The 22,716-nt window shown below is 31.6% G+C and overlaps 1 protein-coding gene across 1 annotated transcript; it reads right to left on the bottom strand.

The window, feature by feature from the left end:
* Window positions 1-1,489: 1,489 nt before the first annotated feature.
* Window positions 1,490-21,272, bottom strand: LOC111706737 (unconventional myosin-IXa). Its single transcript, XM_023479662.1, has 21 exons — window positions 20,852-21,272; window positions 20,670-20,745; window positions 19,057-19,192; window positions 18,872-18,953; window positions 17,213-17,319; window positions 16,695-16,841; window positions 16,101-16,214; window positions 14,282-14,416; window positions 13,256-13,465; window positions 12,896-13,095; window positions 12,131-12,302; window positions 9,389-9,529; window positions 7,792-7,891; window positions 6,522-6,674; window positions 6,132-6,245; window positions 5,887-5,972; window positions 5,670-5,770; window positions 5,465-5,556; window positions 4,346-5,277; window positions 2,620-2,719; window positions 1,490-2,169 (listed from the first exon to the last, which is right to left on the bottom strand). Exons 1-21 carry the CDS (start codon window positions 20,943-20,945, stop codon window positions 2,021-2,023), a joined length of 3,441 nt encoding a protein of 1,146 aa, XP_023335430.1. The 5' UTR covers window positions 20,946-21,272; the 3' UTR covers window positions 1,490-2,020.
* Between the last annotated feature and the right edge of the window lie 1,444 nt (window positions 21,273-22,716).

The raw sequence follows: 22,716 nt of genomic DNA, 5'->3' as shown, positions 1-22,716 counted from the left end.
AGGAGGAATAACTGCGTCTGGTGCAAAAATATACCTTTTTTTTGCTAAATTCTCTTGTTCTCTGTTGACATTTCTAATTCGCAAAAAATTTTCTCGTGAATTTGATCCCACTCATGGCTATGATCCATTAGGTCTCGTAGGCTAATACTAGTCTTCCGAGGTATTCGTTATTAAGGGTTTCACTTTAGGTAATTTAAAGAAACGTTCGAGTACTTGTCTTATTTCAATGGCTATTTCTAGATCAAATAAGCTTTGAAACAAATTGATTTAAATTTTATTTTCATTTCAATTGAAAATAAATATTTTGGAAATATCCTTTTTTAAGAGAAAATCCGGGAACCAATCAAAACTTAATAGCACACGTACGCCCTTGTAGAGCTAATTTAACTTTAAAGAACGATGATTACTTTATAGCACGTTCATTATGGATTTGACAATGAAGTGAGCAAGAATGATAAAGTACACTATAGTTTCATAGTGATAATGATTATAAAGGTAATTTATCTCAAACCTTTATCAAATTTCATTTGTTAACAAAAGATTGCCTCATATAGTAGTACAGGCCCAAGAGCAAGATTCTTTATTAACCCCCAATATATTAATCCAGTTTACAAATCTATATCTTATCGTAGAAAGTTGCAGCTAAACATGAAAAAAGGAATACGGAAATGAAGTTCGATGGTTTTACTCTTTCGCTGGTTGATATTTCTTCAATGTCAGAAGATTTAAAAAATTAAAACTATGAACTCTTTAAAAGTTTATAATTATTAGTCATTATCAATAGAAACAGAAAAACCGCATTTTATAAATTCTTTCGGTGTCTCTAAATCTAAGGTTTCTCTTCAGATTGCCACATAGAGTTCTTTGTTCTTCACTATAAACAAGTCTCGGTCTAATTGCAATCATTAAGTCAAGATAACTATGACGAAAAGTTTTTTCTATCGGCTAATCTGGTTCAAGAGTTAAAGTTGTTACCAAAATTACCTAATTCATTTTAGAATTATAACTGGCAATATAGATTTTCGGGAATTAAATAAAATTAATATGCTTTAGAGTAATCCTTCTAATAAACAATTTATTATCTAGCACATTTTCCCTCAATTTTATATGTCTCTTCACAATGTTTGCTTATAACATGATAAATTTTTTTTTTTTAAAACATAAAATGCAATGAAGAAGGAGATGCAGATTTATTTTAAACTATTTTTCATCTGTAAAATGGAGGTTTTTAAAAATATTACACTACATATCAAATAAGATGAAGAAAACTAGAAAGAAATTCTTGGGTGGTTTTCTGAATCTTTTTGGATCAATATAGAAAAAGTAAAACAAATAAGTAATGTTATTTTGAAAACGAAAAGATTCTAGAACATTCCAAATTTTAGATCGCGTTATTGAAATTTAACGCTTCATTATTTTGATTAATTTGACAAACTTTTCATTTTAGTTTGATTTCATTTAACGTAAAATCTGTTTTTTTTGATTCAACTACGCGAATAGAAATTTTTATTTGCAGGATTTTGTAACTTGCTCATTGGATGATTTTAACCCTCATCTGTTAAATAACGTTAACAATAACGAAGTTTCAATTTAGTTTTGTAGAACTGCAAATATAACATTTACAATTAACTAACCATCATATAAAACTACAATAACATATATTGCATCTGCTAGTTTACACTTGCATAGGGCTTACAAAAGTCCTATGAATTTATTTGATAAGCACTGGGTCTAGAAAACATTTCTTCAGTGCTGACTAGTTCATCAATAACAATTATAAATATGGCAAAACCTGTGGGAAAAATAACTCGAGCGGAAAATACTTCCAAAAATAATTAAATATTATCAAAAAATAATTAAATATTATAAAAAATAATTAAATTAGGTCCTGACTGTAAATAGGAAACAATATCACTTTTATGCATCAAAGTTTTTATCTGAAGTTTTTCTGTAACTTTTTAAGTTTTAGAGTTACAATAATTTCCTACTTCTGTGTCAGAGAAAAAGTATGAAGGGTCATCTATCCTAAGTTGTTCAGTTCCAGGTATTGAAAAGGAACATGCATTGCATTTTTATATTTTTCCACCACTAAATGTCCTCGACGTGTTGATGCTCCGATCACCAGAACCTGTTCTCCTTTCAATAAAATTGTATCTCCGGTTTTCTCATCTAAAATAGAAGTTTTATAACGAAATTGTAACCGTTGCATGGCTAACTATAGTTTTCAAATAGTTGATTTAGCACACCTTCCTAGAGTTTAGTAAGGGGTCGCCAAAATTGCAAAATATTAAGCAAAACAAACGTACGATTAAAGGGACTGTTAACGTCACTTCAAGTGACCCTCTTACATTGATAAGAATGCCGTGCACGATTGCAATTGTACTCATAAAGCTTAGTCTGCTCAATTATGAATCAGAAAACCATGTTTTTGATTTTTGAAACTTATTATTTCTTGCCCCAAAAATAGGGGGGAAATTACAAGAGTTTTCACTTTTCTATACCTATTATCAGATGAGGTTTTCGAGGTAACGTTGTGAATTGGGCATGTCACTTTTATAAAATGGGAAATCAATTGGAATTACGTCTACATTCCCTTTAAGCACTAAATTTAAATTTGACCTGGATAGGATTGTCTCATAAATCTAGCTTGTGGATAGGCAATCTTACTGTTCCCTCGGACCGTATAAGATCTACTGGGTGGTACTGGTGGAGGTCTCTCCTGAAATTTTTAAATTTTTTTTTGAGATCTAGATATTTATTATCTCCGTATCGAGATTATATTAATTGTACAAAATTGTTCATATGCATTTAATACAACTATTTTACGATGCTATTGTGTACATATATTTTTAAATTAAATAATAAAAAATCATACGGATACAGTTTTTTCCTTTCATTAGAAATTTGGATCTAGGGATACTTGGATCCTGCAAAACATACAAATTGAAGAGTGCAAAAATTGAAAGTGCATAGAATAAATTGCATATAATTAGTCGGTGACGAGGATTTTTTAAGAATCGTCTGCATATAATTTGAGCATTTAATGTGGAAGATCAGATTGAGCAAGCATTCTAAAGTTTTTATGAAACAATGGTGTACTGGCAATGTATGCAATACGGCAGGAACTACGATTGTTAAATGTGAAAAAGCTTGTTGGAGAAGTAGTTAGTTTTAAATGGAACAAAAACACATAATGCTTAAAAAACTAGACTCACGTAGAACATTGGTTCTGCGCTACTGTCTAGGATATTGAATAGAGATTAGTGCTTAACCTCTTCATTTCTCGCAAATCATCAGGTTATAGCAGGGTATGGTGCACGTTTATATAATATGGTGCACGTTTATATAAAATGGTGCACGTTTATATACTTTAAAATTTATATATTTTAAAATTAATACTTTCTCTTTCATCAATTTTAAAGATTTTAGATTTTAAATGTACTTATATGAACTTTTTGAACAAAAAATAATGCCCGTCTTTAAATGCCGATTCCTGACAAAAAGCTAAAATTCACATCGTATTTATAGAAAAAATAATAGACTCCAAAAAGTATCTCTTTGCCAAAAGTTAATCAAAAGGAATTGAGTCTTTGTCACAAACTCAAATTTTCTAATCCCTATATCTATGGAACTTGATGTTGTAGACTTTTGATATTTCAAACTAAGATAATTTGATGCAACAGAATTCATAGATTGAAATATCTAAGGTCTACGACAATGGGTTGCAGAGATATAGGAATTAGAAAACCAGAGTTTGTGTCAAAGACTCAATTCCTTTACAGTTTTAATTTCCAGGAGTAATATTTAAACAAAATTGACTTGATAAGAATCAACTTAAATTTCGAAAATTGCCAATGAAAATAATTTAAGGTGAAAATTTTTTGATATTGTCATAACATAAAACCTAGACCATATAGGAGAAAATTTTTATTTTCTTGCATTTCTTACAAATATTTTCTACTAGGTTGTTTGCAGCAATACAATCAAACTTTAAATTTAAAGGATTTTTTTACAGAAACTACCCTTAGAGGGCACTTCGCGCCCATCTTCTAAATTAATTGTGAACATGTTCTCTTTGTGTACATCGTAAAACAAAACAAAAATAATTCGCGGATTTTCAAAATTTTCAAAAATTTAATGAAGATCGAATTTTGATGGAGACAAATATTTGAAATAAACCTTCCCTGGGGTCCCTAGATGTCCCACAAAAAATTTGGGCCCGATCGGTTCAGCCGTTTTGACGTTTATTGGATACAAACAGAAAGACAAACAAACAGACAGACAAGTTAAATTTATATATAGATGGCCAAGTTTAAAATAGGTTAGCAATGAATAAAACACTTACCAAGTCTAATCCAAAGAGTGAGCAGGTTTTTTGGATTGTCTTGAAATCACATCTATCTCCGGAATTTAAAATGTTAGGTGAACCTCTATCACCAAGAGGATGCTTGCTATTAACAAGAAAAAGTCCATTTAGAGAGGCATCCGGAGGAGGAGTTCCCGTTATGGGCTGAGGACGGGGACGTGATGTCTTAGAAGATTTTTGAGCTATCAGATGTGATTGAAGGGTGGATCTCATAGACGGCCATTTCTTTCTAAGAGAGTACCCTCGCCAAATCGCTTGAATTTGACGCGCACTTTGAGCACGCTTCCCTGTCCGTAGTTTTTCCAGATGCTGACGTGCACCCTCGGAAAGAAAAATGTGCTTTTTCCCAAGAGCCCAGTCTTTGGAGATAGCACCGAGCTCGGAAGACTTTAAAGATACTTTCAGGTGATCTAAAATCCTCTGACAATCCTCTAAAGCTTGATCATCACTTCTCGAGAGGGTTCGAATAGGAGCAAGGGTTCTATACCGTGAATTAAAGTTTTTGAATCGCATTCTGTGTGGAAATCCGCCCGCCATCAGATTCACGGTTTCAAGAATCTGTAAACTCCGGACCTGCTCCACCACAAACCCACGCTTAAACTCAGAACTGGACTCTGTTTCGTTGGGTCGGATACACCGAACAAAATGAGGTTTCGCATGAACCAGGGTTCGAAGAAGATTATCCAACCTAGTGTGGAAATCCTGGGTCAGAGTTGAAACAGGTTCATCTCCGTTCAGGAGCTCTGAGTATGATGTAGGAGATATCCTAAAGGTGATTCCTCGGGGTACTATTTCTTCTGAGTAGAGAGCTTTTATCTCCGTCCCAAAAAGATGCGTAACAAAGCCGAAAGCGCAAGATTGCTTGTGAAAAATTGAAACGAGATCGTCAGGAATTACATCACGATTGGTATCTAAATTAAAAAGTTGTTAAATTGTTTGATTGTAATCTCAAATGCTACAAATAATAAAAATAGGTTAAAGACATTCGGGCCATATGTAACTTTACATTTTTCGTTTTAATCATTAACATTAACTTTTAACTTAAATATTTCGTTTGTTTACAGCATATTGCACTATGTCAATATTGCCAATTGTTACCTAAAAAGTCTGCAGCATCATACACTACTTTCCCAGTGTAATGTTGAATACCAAAAGTTCTTGTCACATCACATAGAGGTGGCTCAAACAATCTAAGAATTCGTAATTATCATCGCTATTTATTAATTATATTATATCAATAAGAATATTTTAAAGTTGTAACATCAGCAAATACAATTCGACAAGAATTAAACGTTTTTAATACCTAGTGTTGTCCTTATGTTGTACTTTAAGCTTCTGTACATAAGTTTCAGGACACCCTCGAACAGAACATTCAACATCTAACATTCGGAGCAAACCGGTTCTCTAAAGAAGAGTTAGTAGCAAAGGGATCAAATTATATGATAAAATAACATCTTAGATATTTTCAAACATTTGAATATTGAATTTTTTTCAACTATTCTTCTTTTTATTGTGCTTACCAGGCTAGATATGAGATCAATACAATGTGCATTATCATTATAGTCCACCACTACGTCACAGCTTATACCTTCGTCTTTACAGGTCTCTGAAATTATTGCCAATATATCTAAGTTGCATCAAATATCAAAATAATAAATATCAATGATCATAAACATCATTATCAAAGTTTTTTATCTAAAAAATTTATCATTGCTTAAAACAATTTAAAAACATAACATGTAATGCTTAATTATATTTAAGTTACCTATAGATGTTTTTAATGTATGTGTATTAAAGAAATGTTGCATTGTTTCAGAGCATAGGTTTATACACAGCTGCTCCAATTGGCTTGGTTTACTATCCTCAAAACCGAACATATCTAGATTTGAAAATTTTGTTTGATTAAAAGTATTAAAAAAATCTCTTAATAAAGGAAGACTTTGCAAAATTCAATTAACTCATGATCAAAGCTTTTTAATCTGCACTAAACATTTCTAGATTTTGACAATTTTTTCACTAAATCATTAAAACTAAAGCTTTTTTACAAATACAGGCATGGCTTCACAAAATTAATGAACACATCCTTTTTAAAATCGGAACTTTTTTTCATAAGGCATTATTACATGGAAATAATAATATAATAATAATTGTTTACCTAAAACACCTATAAAACCGTCTGTTGCATGTCTGAGTGCATTGTTGAGGATTGCAAGACTTTTGCTAGATTTTTTAGAACCTGCTGTACCAACCGTACTGGCATGTAATGATGCCACTTCATGATGTACTGATTCATTAGAACTCATAGAACCTACAAAAATTGAGTTGAAAAAAAATTAATTTTGTGCCTTTCTTCCTATGGAAAAAAAAAATCACAAAAGACAGAATTATAATTAAACCAAAAACACTGAGAAACTTTTTTCGATTTTTTTACTTTACACTGTAAAACAATATCTACTCTCCTGGCATGAATTTTAGTTTTTTCTTTTGGACTTACGTTAATCCGAAGAAAAATTCAGATCCGCTGTTTTTAACTTTGAGTAAGTGTGAGAATGAAAATAAAGTAATGTATAATTTATATGTTTTAATGTTTAAGAAAAACAATTCAAAACGACATTTTAAGTAATTTTTCAGTAAAATTACGTTTAAGAAAGATATGATCCATAAGTATATTTTTAGACATAATTTCGAAACAGAAAATTACAGGAAGTTGCATTAATATATATAATATATAGAAGGATTATTAGATAACACTTGGCTCTTCGTTTTTTCTTTCTATTTTATCAACGCTTACTGTCAAGGTTTAGGTATAGTTTTGGGATAGACAACGTTCTAAAAAAGCAAATAATCAAAATATTAGACTTTAAAACAAAAACGAAAAGACTAACCCATAGTGTTGATGCAAAAACGATCGAATTTGATTAAATTAAGGAAAACCGGAATTCCGTCTCAGATATTTATTCTGTGAATTTTGCCTTATCAATAACCATTGCACATACTATAGAAATGACCCTCTGATGTTAAAAATACAAAACCTTTTGGAAATTAAAGGGAGTGACCGGCAATGTATGGTAGTTGAAGGGAGAATCTAGTATTGTGGATAATTTTTTCAGGATTTATTTGAGACATATAAAACTTTTTAATGATGTATAATTAATGAGTTTGAGCGTAAAGTCGACTTTCAAAACATTTAAAGAACCGATTTTAAAAAAAATTATTAAATAACGATGACGAAAAATGTACAGAAAATATAATTTCATGAGTCATCTCCCAAAATAAGTGAACAAATATCATAAAAGTATTAAATTAATAAAGTATAATAATATTAATTTAAAAATAACTGCTGCCAAGTAGAAAAGAAAATAACGAGTACATTTTATTAATATAGTATTATTGTATATTGTATATAGGTTATAATTATGATTTACCTGAACCCATTGGTTTCTTCAGACTATTCGCTCGTTTGACTATTGTTGCGACTGTTCGACAGTACAAAGCTTTTGCTAACGCGTCCCGGGTTGCATTTGACTAAACAAAAATTTACTCTAAATTATTCTTAACATGTGCTTATTTAGTTTCATATGTGCACATTTAGTTTCATATGTGCACATTTAGTTTCATATGTGCTCATTTAGTTTCATATGTGCTCATTTAGTTTCATATGTGTGCTCATTTAGTTTCATATGTGCTCATTTAGTTTCATATGCGATCATTTAGTTTCATTTGTGTTCATATAATTTCATATGGGCTCAAAGTTTGACGTTATCCCAACATTGGAAAGCTTGTGTCAGACGTGAAGGTGGTGCAGTATGAGGAGAGCTTAACTCGAGTCATTTCCACGGAATGATGGTTGATCATTTTATTTATTTAATAAAAACTCGCGCATAGCTGAAGGGTCGATTCGATAAGGGATCTGCCCGTCAGCATAAATCATATGATTACCTTAATCAATTCTATAAAGAAACATGGAAATTTAGAGACGACATAAACATTTTGATTTTAAATTAGTGATTAATGAATACTCTGAGTCTTTATAGGGTCACGCGTCTTGTGAGTTTCTTTGATTAGAAGGACTAACGACAGGGGCGGATACAGGGGGTAATTCTCTGTAGATATTTCATAAATCAGCAGACTAAGAGGTTCCGTTGTTTAATGTTTTAATTAGAATAATGCTACTTTTGTGTTCTCGAAAAAACGCGGCGTGGATCAAAGACGATACAGCAGTCGTTAATTAATTCCCATGTTTTATGGGACACCCTATACACGTAGTACCCTTGTAGCAGCAGCTGCAGCATAAACATTGAACATATACTGTGGTCTGTGCATTGAATATGAAAAATGAAGGTTTAAACGATTTGATTGTTAGAAGACAACTCAATTTAACTGCTCAGTCAGGGTTAAAGGGGTAAAGATACATACTCAGTATAACATAACACACTCTAATATAGTGATCCATTTTCGTCTTTCTTTTTTGATGTCACACGGGTAATATTATAGATTGCGTCTTTCGACTAACGTTGATTTAGTGTGTGATGTATACTCATACTCTTCATGGATCTACACAAAAAGTAAAGATTGTTAATTTTAAGTAGTTAAGTCTATATTTGACAGAAGTAAAATTGTTATGCCTAATAAAAAAATTATTGACACCTATTAAAGCAGTAGAACAGTCTCATTTGCAGCATCCCATGAAGTACAAATAAAAAAGTATCTGGTAAAGAGTTTACAGCACTTTGCACAGCCTATAAGGCTATAACATAGTCATGCACAGATCTTTGTAGTCGTTAGTAGACCTAAAGACTTCTTATTTAAGACCCCCATAGTCCTAATACCTTTATTTTCTATCTCTATTATGTCAGTTTAAGTAATCCCCGCCCCCCTCACTGTGTATCACTACTTTCTTTCCTTACCCATATATTACTTTTGTCAAATATTAAGCGTTGATCTGGTATAACACTTGATACCTTGAATATATTTCTACAGTACATAAATATACTCCTTAATCATCTCTTATCCATATCTTACCATATTTGCATCAGATGAAGATTTGACCAGCTGACCCCTCACATTATGAGTTTTAGTCGTTAATCCTTGGATTAAGAGCTGAGGAGATATACCAAGAAGACCAGACACGGATTCAAGCTCAGATGTGCCTATTATCTCGACCTAAATATATAGATCACTTTAATATTCAAAAAAAAATAACTAAATATGGATACTATTATGATTTCTTTATATAAAGTCTGTTTCTATTTTGTATTAACATTTTTAAAAGGAAAACTCAAAGCACGAGTTTATTGAAAAACTGGCTTTGAAGCATAAACTTGATTAATTTAAAGGGACTGTAAAGAAAAAAAATGAAAGGGGGTGTAGGATGTAACCTGAGAATCTCAGGCGTTGAACGATACTTAAAAGACATCTATCTGATGTTTCTGTCTCGAGAAATTGATATAAAATTGTGTCAAATTAATAAGAAAATAATATATAAGCAATTTTGTAGAAAAGTTGTAGTATAAAACAGATCATATTCCACAAATACGAAACCAATCTGAAAACGACGATATTCCATATCACAGATACATGAGAATCTCAGGTTTGCTCCTGTTATAATCACTTAATTTTTATTTTGCATTTTCAATAGATATAATCGATATTTTTACATATAGTATTAGGTATTACGTTACCACAACTACAGAAAATGGCAGTGCAGTTTGATGGTCATGTGATTTCCGTCGGAATCACGTGACCAGTATACTGCACTCTCATTGGCGGAAGTTCTTGTGACGTAATACGGACTTTTAAATAATGTTATCTTTTATCTATTTATAAAAATGCAAAATAAAAATTAAAAAATTATAATGGAAGCAAACCTAAGATTCTCAGGTTTCTGTTGGATATAATCGTTTTCAGATTGTTTGCGTATTTGCTGAATATGATCTGTTTAAACCTACTACTTTTATACAAAATTTTATATATATGGATTTTCGTATAATTTTGACACAGTTTTTTTTATCAATTTCTCGAGACAGGAACATCAGATGAATGTCTTATATGTATCGTTCAACGCCTGAGATTCTCAGGTTTTATCCTATACCCCCTTTCGTTTTTCCTTTACAGTCCCTTTAGTCAGTTTGTAACTAATAAACATAAAACTATATGAACCCCTTGGGCCAACATTGCCAAAAAGTTTTTGTAAATCTACGAACAGAGCAGAAAAATCCGCCACGAGTTAATTATGAAAACAGCAACAAAAAGTCTAATAATATTACTAAAAATTGTATTAAGAGGTGCACTAGGCCAAAGTGAATGATTAATACAGTGGTCCAAGCTAATATTTGGAATTGGATAGCCCTTAAAATCTGCGTGTACAGTAGTAATATAAGTTAACTGGACTCCATTTGTTTACAAACGTTAGCAAGCAGGAGTCATGGTGCACTTGCGTGATATTCAAATAAATGAAGTATATAAATGTTAAAAACAAAAGTACGAAGACTTGGACAACACAGTCACAGATATGTTAATTGTTGTTTCTTTTTGTAGTGCATATTCTGTTAAGACATATCCGTGTTTTTTTAGTAGTGAGAAAATTAAACCATGTTACGTCTTGTGATTTTGTCCGTGTTAAGTCATTTCATGTACAGACATTTCATAGATAAAAAATCATAGATTGGACAATTCATAGACAGGACATTTCATAGATAGGATATTTCATAGAAAAATAAATCCATAGATAGGACATTTCATAGATAGGATATTTCATAGAAAAATAAATCCATAGATAGGACATTTCATAGATAGGACTTTCCATAGACAGGAAATTTCATAGATAGGACATTTTACAGAAAAAGAAATTCATAGATAGGACATTTTATAGATAAGATTTTCCATATACAGGACATTTCATGGACAGAGTAGATTTTTCATAGACAGAGAAGAACTTTCATAGATAGGTAATTTCAATTATACCAAACTAATTTTTTTTTCAGAGACAACTTAAGTTTTGGGGTAGGTGAAAAATGTGTCACAATTTTAGAGAATGTGACTAAAAAGAAATCAACACTAATATGTTATCAGTTTAAAGCAAAATTATGAATAATATGTGAAGTAAACATCAGAGAGATCGTAGAAATAAAAGGGTATGATTGTTTAGATAAGATCACTTGGAAGAAAATCTATGAAAAATATTCTCTGTCTGTGAAATGTCCTATCAATGAAAGGTCCCATCTATGAATTGTCATGCCTATGAATGGCCATGTCTATGAATGGCCATGTCTATGAATTGTCATGTCTATGAATTGTCATGTCTATGAATTGTCATGTCTATGAATTGTCATGTCTATGAAATGTCCTTTCTATGAAATATATTTCTATGAAATGACCAAACACCGAATTCCAGAAGCCAAATTAATCGTTAAAGAGAGTTAAAAGATGTCAAACTATACATGAGTAACATGATGAAACCTGTAGCTAAGAACGAAACTTGCATATCGTCAATGCATATAATATCAAATTTAATGAGGGTTTTTTTGAGGTGCGGTAAATTGCAAGTTTTTATAACAAGAAAACAATAAGATTCGTAGACCATTTAAAGCCCTTACTTCTTGATTAGGGCCCTGGCCAACGAGACCATAACTTTGAAAGTTTACCAAACCAAATAAGGGCTTATGGCCCAACCAGTCGTCTTTACTTAGTTTCTTTCCCTTTAGTATTTATTGAATTTGGCACTAAGTCCTTTGTAAGCATAATATTGAACATATTAAATTTTACCTCTAACCCTTCTCCTTCGACAAACTCTATATTGCCCAGTAGAAGTATAGTAGCAAGGACCCTCAGCACATCCATGTAAGGTATACCAAGGATACCTAGAGTTCCCTTCCAGACCTCAAACCTTGCTGCATCCTCAACTTCATCCGTCCTTGTATCTCCACAGTTTAGGTATCTTAAATATATTGGTTTTAAAAGTAACTTTTAGGTCTCTCTGATGAGTTGCCAACCACTCTATTTTTTGCTGCCCCGTCCTGTATTTAGAAAAGAATATTTTGAAGTGCCGTCTTTTTTTTCGAATTGGGTATTTTTACTATTATACAAAAAAAATTTTGTTAAAAAATCAATGTTGCAATAATCTGTACCGAAGATAATTTAGTTTAAATGGAGTTTAAAGGGGGAGGGAAGGAGCGATAGAATGACAATTTAAAAAAATTAAAAATTAAAATACTAAATATTCATAAAGTCCTTTAGTTGGTTATCAAATCAAATCAAATCTATACTATATCTATGCCAAAATATTTTTAGATAAAATATATTTTTCTAAACTGGTGGTGGTTTAAAACTGTTTTATTTCTAGAAATATACATACTTTAAATTGTAAAAGAGGCTTATAAATATCGCAAAATCTGATTCTCTACAATCGTTTGATTTTATCATATTATACAGTTGTTTTTATCTTCTCACAGTCAAAACTTGTAGAGAATAATATTTTGCATATTTATATCATAGATATTTAGTACCCTAAAAACCGAAAAAAAAAACTACCTGAGATCTCTAATTGTATATCCGGCTAAACCGAGCTGACGTCTCTCTGGCCCCGTTAACCCAGCCATAAGTTGATAGAAAATATGATAATTCTTCTCCATAGGTTGAGGACGAATAACCCTACTCTGGTCCAAAAAGTAACAGTGAATCTTCGTTCTATACAGCGCACCTTCACTCACTTGAACTTCGATAAAGTAACCCTAAATGAACAAAAATAGCAGGTTTATATCACATGGGAAAAATGGAAACGGATTTTTTCGAACAAATTCAAAAACAATTAAATCATATGACCAATATAAAAAATTTCACTACTCACAAGCTAGAGAAATTATAATGATGAATTATCTTTGAAAAGCTTACAATTCGACTGGATTCTCTATTAGCAGCTGTTTTAGCACTCCCCAAACTTCGTAGCACTGTGAATGCTGCGGCTAAATGCTTAAAGGCATCGGTTTCTGGACCTCCGCCAGCTAAATCAAATAGCTGGCGCAAAAGAACCATGCTGGCATACGTCTTGCCAGACCCACATGCTCCTGACAGTATGATAGCTTGCGGATAGCCTGTGTCTCCCTACAAATACAACTATATATAATAGCAAGAAATAGAAATTGAAAAAAATAAGTTTAACAAATTCTTGATCCAAAAAATCCCGCTCTAATTTACGCTTTTGTCTGTTTAAGTTCTAAATTTTAAGGTTAGATTTTTTTCACCGATCTTGCCCTGTGTGAGATTCTCAAGGAGTATGAAATAGAAGGGAGATACAAATGACGCGGCTCGCCCTACATTACAGACATTACTTCATTTTTATAAGAAATATTCATAACGCGGTAATTGTACATCAGACAAATAATTTGTATACAGATGGAGTACCGTCTGCAAAGCATGTATAATCATATGGTAGGGAGGGCCGCGTCAGTGGTATCTCCCTTCTATTTCATACTCCTTGGAGATTCTTTATCAACAAAGCTTAACATTTTTGTCTAGAAATCTTTATATTCCATCTCTTATTAACATGCATGTCTCTTGCAGAAAAAAAACCTTTGTAAATCTTCTCAGACAAATGATGAAACATAGTTTTGGACACATTGATTAGGTCATTATATACATTATATAGAAACAATATGCTGAATAACGCAAAATAAAGACATTTTGGGGTGCGAAAAAATTGGTCTACAGTATATGTCTCTATAAAACATAATCCATAATCAATTATCATAATCCAAAACAACTCAGCTCCATGGTTTTCTATTCTCCTTTGTTCACAACTAGGAGAGTCAAGTTTGTTAAGCGCTGGTAGTTCACATCTTTCGCAAACAATTGGTCTCAGAAAAGTTTGACAGTGTAATTGTGAGTTGAAGCAAAAATTTTCTTCCTGCATATCTATACCTGAATTCTTATGGCTTCTTCTGCTACCCTCCTAAGTTGAGAGGTCCTTGCGGCTTCCAAGGTTGAATTTAGGGTTATTGGGTTCTTAAGGTCTGTGTAAGGATTCACATGTACCAAGATGGGACCAATGTTAGTCTAAATTAATGATGTCATCAAAATTAATTATTTTATCCATGCAGTTTCCAAAATCTGTTTTAATAGGGAGTCGTTAAAACCTGTTAAAAAGCACAATAATGTGCCTAAAAATAGTTTTAAATTTTAGAAGGGAAGGGATCGTTTCAGCAATTTGTTGTTGTTAAATTCAATGCTTTAATTCAATTCGGCAACTACATCGAATAGTAAAAAACCTCTCTGAAAACCAGTATTTAATAAAAATCATGCTAAGAAAATATTTTAGTGTATACTCCAAAAACGCCAGAGATCTGGAGAGAAACCGAAAACAGAAGATTTCAGCAACCCCCTCACAAATAAGTTCCTGGTTGGAACTTGGAAAAAGTAAATTTTTGCATGAGAGCAATTGAATTGATCAAGTCTTAGCCACAAACTAAAATTTGCAAATTTAAATATCTTTGAAACCTGATGGCGTATTATTTTAAACTTAGATTATTTGATCTAACAGAATTCATAGTTTATAATATCTAATAGTGTTTACACAGATATAAGGATTAAAAAAAATCGGAGTTTGTAGCAAACACTTATTTCCTTTCAGAAATAATTCAAAACATAAACTTAATTGTATTAAAATCATGTATTTTCATTATTTTTTATTTTCCCTGCAATTTATAGCAATTTATATTATACTAGGCTTTTAGGGCGCTTCACGCCATCTTTTATTTAAATTGTGAACGTGTTCTTTTTGTTTACATTTAAAACAAAGAAGAAAATTTTTTTGCGGATTTAAAAAAAAAAAATTCGCGGATTTTCAAGAATTTAAATTTTTTTTACAAAATTAAGAACCTTTAAAACACATTTTTAAAAAAAATTTTATCATTCATAAACCTCCCCTGTGGACACGTGATGTCCCACAAAAATTTGGGCCCGGTCGGTTCAGCCGTTTTGACGTTTATTGGATACAAACAAACAGACAGACAAGCCAAATTTATATATAGATGTTAAGAATTATTAATTGTTCACATTTTTTTCAGATATTTTATATATTCGACACTGCATAATTCTACGCCAAAAAAAATAATTAAAAAATTCTTCCGAAATTAAAACAAGAAGAACCACAACTCGAGTCTTTTTAAGGTTTAAAGAAAACATATTTCTCCTTTTTGTCTCTCTTTATATAAATATAATTCTAAAAACGAGCTAACACGAATACAGATCGACATGAAAAGGTGGGTTCTTAGCTAAATCCAAAAAAAATATCAAAATTGTATTGAGAGTTTTGTAGAGGAGTAAAAGTGGCATCGGCTAACTTTTTAAGAGAGTTTACATTTGAAAAATTTTTCTTTCATAACTGCAACGTGAAAAATGATAGCAAAATTTAAAATTTATTAAATATGGTTTATGAATTGTTAACTATCGCTTTGCGTTAACATAAATAATTTGATACGCAAATACCTGCATAAAAAGATAGCTAACAGCGATCTTTATTACCTGATATTTTCTATTATAAAATCTTTATTACCTGATATTTTCTATTATAAAATCTTTATTACCTGGTATTTTCTATTATAAAATCTTTATTACCTGGTATTTTCTATTATAAAATCTTTATTACCTGGTATTTTCTATTATAAAATCTTTATTACCTTATATTTTCTATTATAAAATCTTTATCACCTGGTATTTTCTATTATAAAATATTTATTACCTGGTATTTTCTATTATAAAATCGTGATTGAAGGGTTTTCAGAACAGCGTCCTCGGTTAAAGGTCCTTCAAGTCTTATCAAATCATCAACATCAGCCAGTCGACTCTTTTTCATCTAAGTTAATCAACATTTTCAGAACTGACAAAAACTAAGAACAAATTTTTTTAATGTGATTTTACAATTTTACAGTAAAAACGCCAATCTCTATAAACCGATATGTTTTTGTAATATATAAGATAAATTTTCGAACAATCAGAAAAAGCGAAATGGATGTTCAGTGTTCACTGTTCACTGTTTATTAAATATGCAACGTCTAACTGATAAATATATAAAAATCGGCATTTTTATCTGAGAAAATCGAAGAACATGTTAAGGAGGGAAAATAAAACAAAAAAAGCGAGGCATGTTTGATAATGTTTTGAGACCATTAAGAAACTGTTTTCGAATTTCGACCAAAAGAGAATAAACAAATACAGATCTTAAAAAAAGTCTGTGACTTAATCTGCTCGCGTAAAACGTTGGCCATTGATATTGCTTAGTAATAAAAACTAATTATTTATAATTGAGAAGTTGACAAGATTTTTGAAAAATTACCTCGTCTATCATAAATTTTTCTCTTCTTCTTTGTCTCTCAGACGGTGGAGTCCGAGGAGCGGAGGCAATTGTTCGAATAGTTCCCTCCGAGGGAGGTAAGGAGGATGGCACTGGCGGAGGAAATGAGGATAAGCTTGGAATACTCACCTAGAAATAAAAAATTGATACATGAATAGATAGAAGTATCATATCTACTGAATGAGATGTATAATATGAACTTCATTCAAATAGAAACATCTATTCTATATCTAGGAATCTGCAGGGGGTAGAGTAGTATGCCTGCCAAAATCAGACTTTTATATCTTTTCATCAAAAGTATGCCCAAGGATTGTGTGTGTGTGAGTCTGAGAGAAAAAAGGGGGGGCTTAAAAGTATTTCTTAATTTAAAACAAAAATGTTATCCGAAAATTTAATTTTTGCTTTGTTTAGGGTCACAAATTAATATTTATAAAAATTATTAGCACTCATCTCTGAATCTGAATCTATTTTCATTTATCTTGTTTTTAATTTAAACTTACAGCTGATACTATGGATGAAGGTGCCGAGATCCCTGTTTGAATATTAGAATAGTTGTGCTGCAAGCTACCAGTCATGTTTGTGCCACCGCTTTGCAGGGTGGAGAAATCTAGAAAAAATGTTAAGTTTATATAAAAATAAGTTTTAGCTAAATTGATATATTTTTTATCAAATAATTTTAAACTTTAAGAATGTGAAACTTAAATTCATTATGGTCTGACTTACGAGTATGAATTAAAAATACCAAAAATTATTCAATAAAAACTGATTTCAAAAGTTTCCCGCACATTTTTTTAATAATCCCCCACCCACATGTTTCAAAGATAGGTTAAACTTTTTTTTTATAAAATCTGCGTCAAAACAAGCTTATATATCACAGACCCAAGAAATACCTTTAAAAAAGGGAGTTAGGTTGAACATTAAAAAACTGTTTTTTTTTCAAATTAAACTTAAGCAATCAATTATTATAATAGTTAACAGTCCCTTACTCTTTTAAAAGGATTAATCAATTAAGGACAGAAATACTGTACATTTGAATCAATAAATTCCCATTATGAATCTTCATTTGTATTCAAGAAGTATTGGATGGCTGCATCCCTGCTGTAAGTCTACAGACGACTGAAACTAGGATCTGGGCGGATCTAAGTTTCAACACGCTCTGAGAGCGTTATTGGTAAATTATAGGTATGCCAGGTAGGAAGAGGGATAAGAAATACATACTATGAACATCTTTTAAATACGATGCAAAAAGTTTTTAAATGTTTCAAATATTAAAGTCAGTTAGAAATTCGTTTAAAGATAAACACACATCCGGATAGAAACAGGTCAAAGCAAGGAACAAAACATGGTTTGCTCAAGCCAAAATCTAAAATTACATCAGCCATTCTTCTACGCTCTTTGCCAAACCGTTAAATTTTCCAGTTGCCGTCACAATAAAAAAATATCTGGGTAGACCCACAGGTTGAAAGAAACGTAGGGGATCCGAAAATCAGAATTTCAGGTTTCTAGACAAGGGAGATACATAAGTTAACCCTTTTAGATTCTAACGTTTTATGGACATAATTCAAAAATTATTTCATGGCTATGCTGGACTTTTATTGATGACGGAAAGTTTTTTTTACCTACGCCAGACTAGATTTATACTTAGACCCACTTAACGTCAATGAATTTGGATTTCAAAATTTTACAGCTCTTTGGAAAGTCTATGACGCACTCCTGTATGCAGAGTTCATTAGCGCCTGATCCAATCAGGGTTCAGTCATGTGTTTGTTGTCTATTCTGAACCAATAGAAATAGTATGGCGGTAACATATCTATCTTTCTATTTATCTCATTATCCAATTATAGTTATGAATCCTTCAATCTGCGCTATCAGTAAATGGAAATATTGACTTCTACTGAAACTATGGTGGAAATAGATTGCACTACAATTTTAGTAAATAGATCTTGCACAACTTTTAGCAAAGACGCCTTTCAAGTAAATGAATTTGCACATTTTTTCTCAATAACTGGATTCGTAAAAAATGTACTTTTTCCAAATTTGAAGTTTTTGGCAGAAATTTAAAGGAGAGCTTTGAAGGCGAAGGTCCGGTTGGTGTGATAATTTTGGTTTGCGTAACATAAATCAAAAAGTATGTACTCAAACAGTGAAAAAAAACTTACCACGGAATGAGTTGTGTAAGGAATTTTGAAGTCCAGCGTTAACACCCCCAGCAAAATATTTTGTACTTCTTGGTAAACTTTGCTGAAAAAAAAAGATTATACGTTTCAGGAAAACCTTAAAACATATAAACATAAATATTGTTAATCCTTTTTATAACCAAAATCTGGACTTTACAACCACTTACCTGGTCGTAAAATTGGAGAGGAGGTGGAGGATTGTCAGCAGTAGTATCTAGGTATCCTCTCCCTGGAGAAGGAAGGGGTGGTTCTTCTAAAGACAGTTTGGCTTGTTCGCCTTCTCCTGGTACATGTAATCTACTCCTGCAATACAGATTTAGAACTAGGAATAATTTAGATTTACAAGTTTGCATTTTGTACTTTAATTGTTAACAAACGCTTGTGGAGTAGGGGTTTTTTAAAATTTAATGATGATCGAATTTTGTTGGAAGCTAATTTTTGGGACTTTGGGTTATCCAAAAACCTTCCCCGTGGCCATGTGAGGTCCCACACAAAATTTGGGCCCGATCGGTTCAGCCGTTTAGACGTTTATGAAATACAAACAAATACCAAAACTTACAAGCAAAGTAAATATGAAGAAGATAAAACAAAAAATACAACTTTATGCTGAAACTTACAATTCTCTTTTTTGTATTTAGGGGATTAGGAAAATGTAATATTAAGTCACATTAAACATTCCATTTAAATATAATAATCACAGATGCATTCCTATTTTCAGCCTTTGACATCAAAACCAATTAAAAAATAAAACTTTTTTTGCGGATTCTTAAATGGAATAAACATTCTATTTTAAAATGCATGGCATGCTAGACAATTTCTCTTTTCTTACACAAAGCAAAATCGTTTTGGTCAATATCTTAAATTAGAGTAAAAATTTTATTGTTTGCAATAAAAGCAAACTTGTCCAGAATGTAACTTTGACATATTCTTGTTAAGCCTTTAAAAAGCCAAAAAACCTTGAAAATAAAAACGGGCCTGAAACGATGCCCTTCAGTATCTTGAAACCTTCTTGACGCAAAATAATACCAAACATTGAGATACTAAGAAACAATCGTAAAGAAAAAATTTGTTCGTATGTTTGCAGGCCAATGTTTTAGCGTCAAAAAGACTATTTTTAGGGTCATACGGCATCATTTTTGACAAAATCAATGAATATCTTTTGACCATTTCCATTCTTACCATTTTTGTTTACTGCGAGATTAAAAACTAATTACAAATCAAATAATTTGTGAAACCTAGTAAAGTTTCTTAATATGTAGTTTTTTATTTAAGTAATAGCTTGGGAACCCAGCGCTGCCCAGATTACTAAACGTTAGTTAAATTAGAATCTCAAAATCAAGCTAAGTCGAGTTCCATAATCAAAATTTGAGGCAAATCGGTCCAGGAGTTTCTGAGTTATGATCGGATAAACAAACAGAGAGACAAATAAACTGAGATTACAACTTTATATATACATAGAAGTTGAATTAAAGCAGGGAGTAAGGAACAGAAGGGAGATATAACTGACGCGGTTCGCCCTACCATATGATTATACATGCTTTGCAGACCGGTACTCCATTTGTATATGAAATATTCAGAATAGGTTATACGCCGTAAATGTACATCAGAAAAATATTTCATATACAAATGAAGTACCCGTCTGCAAAGCATGTGTAATCATATGGTAGGGCGAACCGTGTCAGTTATATCTCCCTTCTATTCCTTACTCCCTGAATTAAAGCAATCAATACTGACATTTTTAATCCCATAGTGCAAGGGAAATTCCAGTAAAAACACTTGCCTTAGAGTAACCAATTCCGAAGAAAGGGATTTTAACTTGGTTTGAAGATTCACAGCCTCACCACTGGAAGTTGCATCTAAATAATCTTTTTTCATCAAACTTTTAATAAATTTTTCAACTTTGAAATATATAAAATGATATTTTATGATATTTAAATAGAAAACATAAGCATATGTATTTACCTTGTAACCGTTTTTCTGTATCCCAAAATTTCTGCAGTTCATTAAAATATTTATCCAAAATAAACACTTTATTTGTCCCCATTGCTGAGCTCATTATTAATATTAACCTCGTCCACTGCTGGTGGACAACAGATATATGATTTTCATTTTATTAAATGAACAGTTATCTTCACGAATTCATGATTAACTGGAGGACATTCAAGCTTCCAAAGCAGCACTTTACACCAAAATAAACTTGCTAAATTTGACTTTTTATAATAATAATTATAAAATCGACATAGTCTAGAATCTTTTGAGCAGGTTAGCGCATCATGGTTTGTACCCGCTTTAGTTTCACTGCACAACTGGGCACTGGTAGGAGTCCAGTAGAGGAGACGGTGCCGGGTACCTACCTCACCATTAACAGGGGGAAACTACAATTATTTAATTTTTTAGAGTTTTAAACGAAATGTTTGAAAAACTAAAAAAAATATGTATAACACATTTTCTTGAATACCTAAAAACACTGAAAATCATATAGGATGACCATAGTGCTAGGCCCAAGAACGAAAAAAAACTCAATATTGTTGAGATTTGGGATATTTGACCAATTTTCCAAAAGCTAAAAACTTCTTTATAATTGAAACAAAATATTAAGCGTTTAAAAAGAAAAGGGTTATCATATACCTCCCCTAGAATTTATTCCTAGACCCTGTTGAATGGTTTGGGGCCGTTTATTACCGGGAATGGTCTTTTAAGGTTTGATATTCTCGGTAAAATTTTGTTGTGACACTATTTTAAGATAGTGGACCATGCTTCTTATTTGGATAATCTGATTTGAAAGAAAATATTTACCCCTGTACTTTTACCGGGAGATAGGCCGGGAGTTAAACTCTCCAAGAATAACATTCATATATTACATATACAAACATAATTTCCATAGACATGCTAAAGTTATGTCTACCAAAAGCTGTTTTTATTCAGTAAAACTATAAGACAGTGGTGAAACTATCAATAAAAAGTTCTGTTTTATTAGGCCGTTTTAGATGTTTGTTATCTCAAAATAAAAGAAGGGGTCATATACGAGTTGTTAAGTGATGCCATATAAAGAAGATGTGGAGAAGTATTTGAAATTGAATTTTAAATAAGGACGGATTGGGTCTGAAAGATTTTACGATTTTTTTTCCTTAAAAAATCGTATATTTTTACTAATAAAGATTATAATTTTCCAGAACTAGTAAATAAATCAAGAAAGGGTGAGCTTTCAATTTCATATCATTTTTCAAATCTTATTGAAATTAGCTTTAAATTTTTCCAAAAAAACGTGTAATTACATATTTTTTTGAGCGTTGTAGTAATTTGTTATAATCTCCAAGATTATAAATTCTAACGAACAGTTTCTACCTTCACAAGCCCTATATTTTTATCATCATTGTGCAATATGCATACTCTGGTAGGGAAAGAGGAAAGGGAAAGAGAAGAGAAGAGAAAAGGGAGTTTGAGGTATGCTTTTAGAGGTTTAAAGGATACCATATCGTAAAACGGACATGCACCTCTTTAAAGAGGGTCATTTAAAGTTACGTTTACAGTCCCTTTTCAAAATTGTTTGAACAGTTTCTAATTTTTATCTAGCCTTTTGATCATTTTGTTGATTAAAACGCCATCAATTGTCCATGGTAATGTCGCATAACTTTTACCTTCTTCTTTTAAAAATTAAGCCTGGGATACTATTTCAAAAGCTCTATGAAATTAATATGTTTCCAATGCTCACCCTAACGTTTTAGTTTCAATCACTTTCCCATCTAGAATATACAATTCAAACCACTGACTCAGCCTGTAATATGAGTTCTAATTACGACTTCTTAACATAAATTCTAACCTTCTAA

This window comes from Eurytemora carolleeae, unplaced genomic scaffold (assembly GCF_000591075.1).
Source record: "Eurytemora carolleeae unplaced genomic scaffold, Eaff_2.0 scaffold754, whole genome shotgun sequence".
Classification (NCBI taxonomy): Eukaryota; Metazoa; Arthropoda; class Copepoda; order Calanoida; family Temoridae; genus Eurytemora; species Eurytemora carolleeae.
Note: the sequence above shows the minus strand (reverse complement) of the source record. Positions and strands in the feature narration are given on the sequence as shown.

Bases quoted from the DNA above. Each gene is read 5' to 3' on its own strand.
- LOC111706737 (XM_023479662.1), bottom strand. From the start codon at position 20,945: ATGAGCTCAGCAATGGGGACAAATAAAGTGTTTATTTTGGATAAATAT. The intron at 5,278-5,464 runs GTAACAATTGGC...TTTTTAATTTAG, and splicing joins TGATGCTGCAGACTTTTTAG to ATACCAATCGTGATGTAATT. The intron at 2,720-4,345 runs GTAAGTGTTTTA...TAAAAATTTCAG, and splicing joins CACTCTTTGGATTAGACTTG to GAGAGACCTCCACCAGTACC.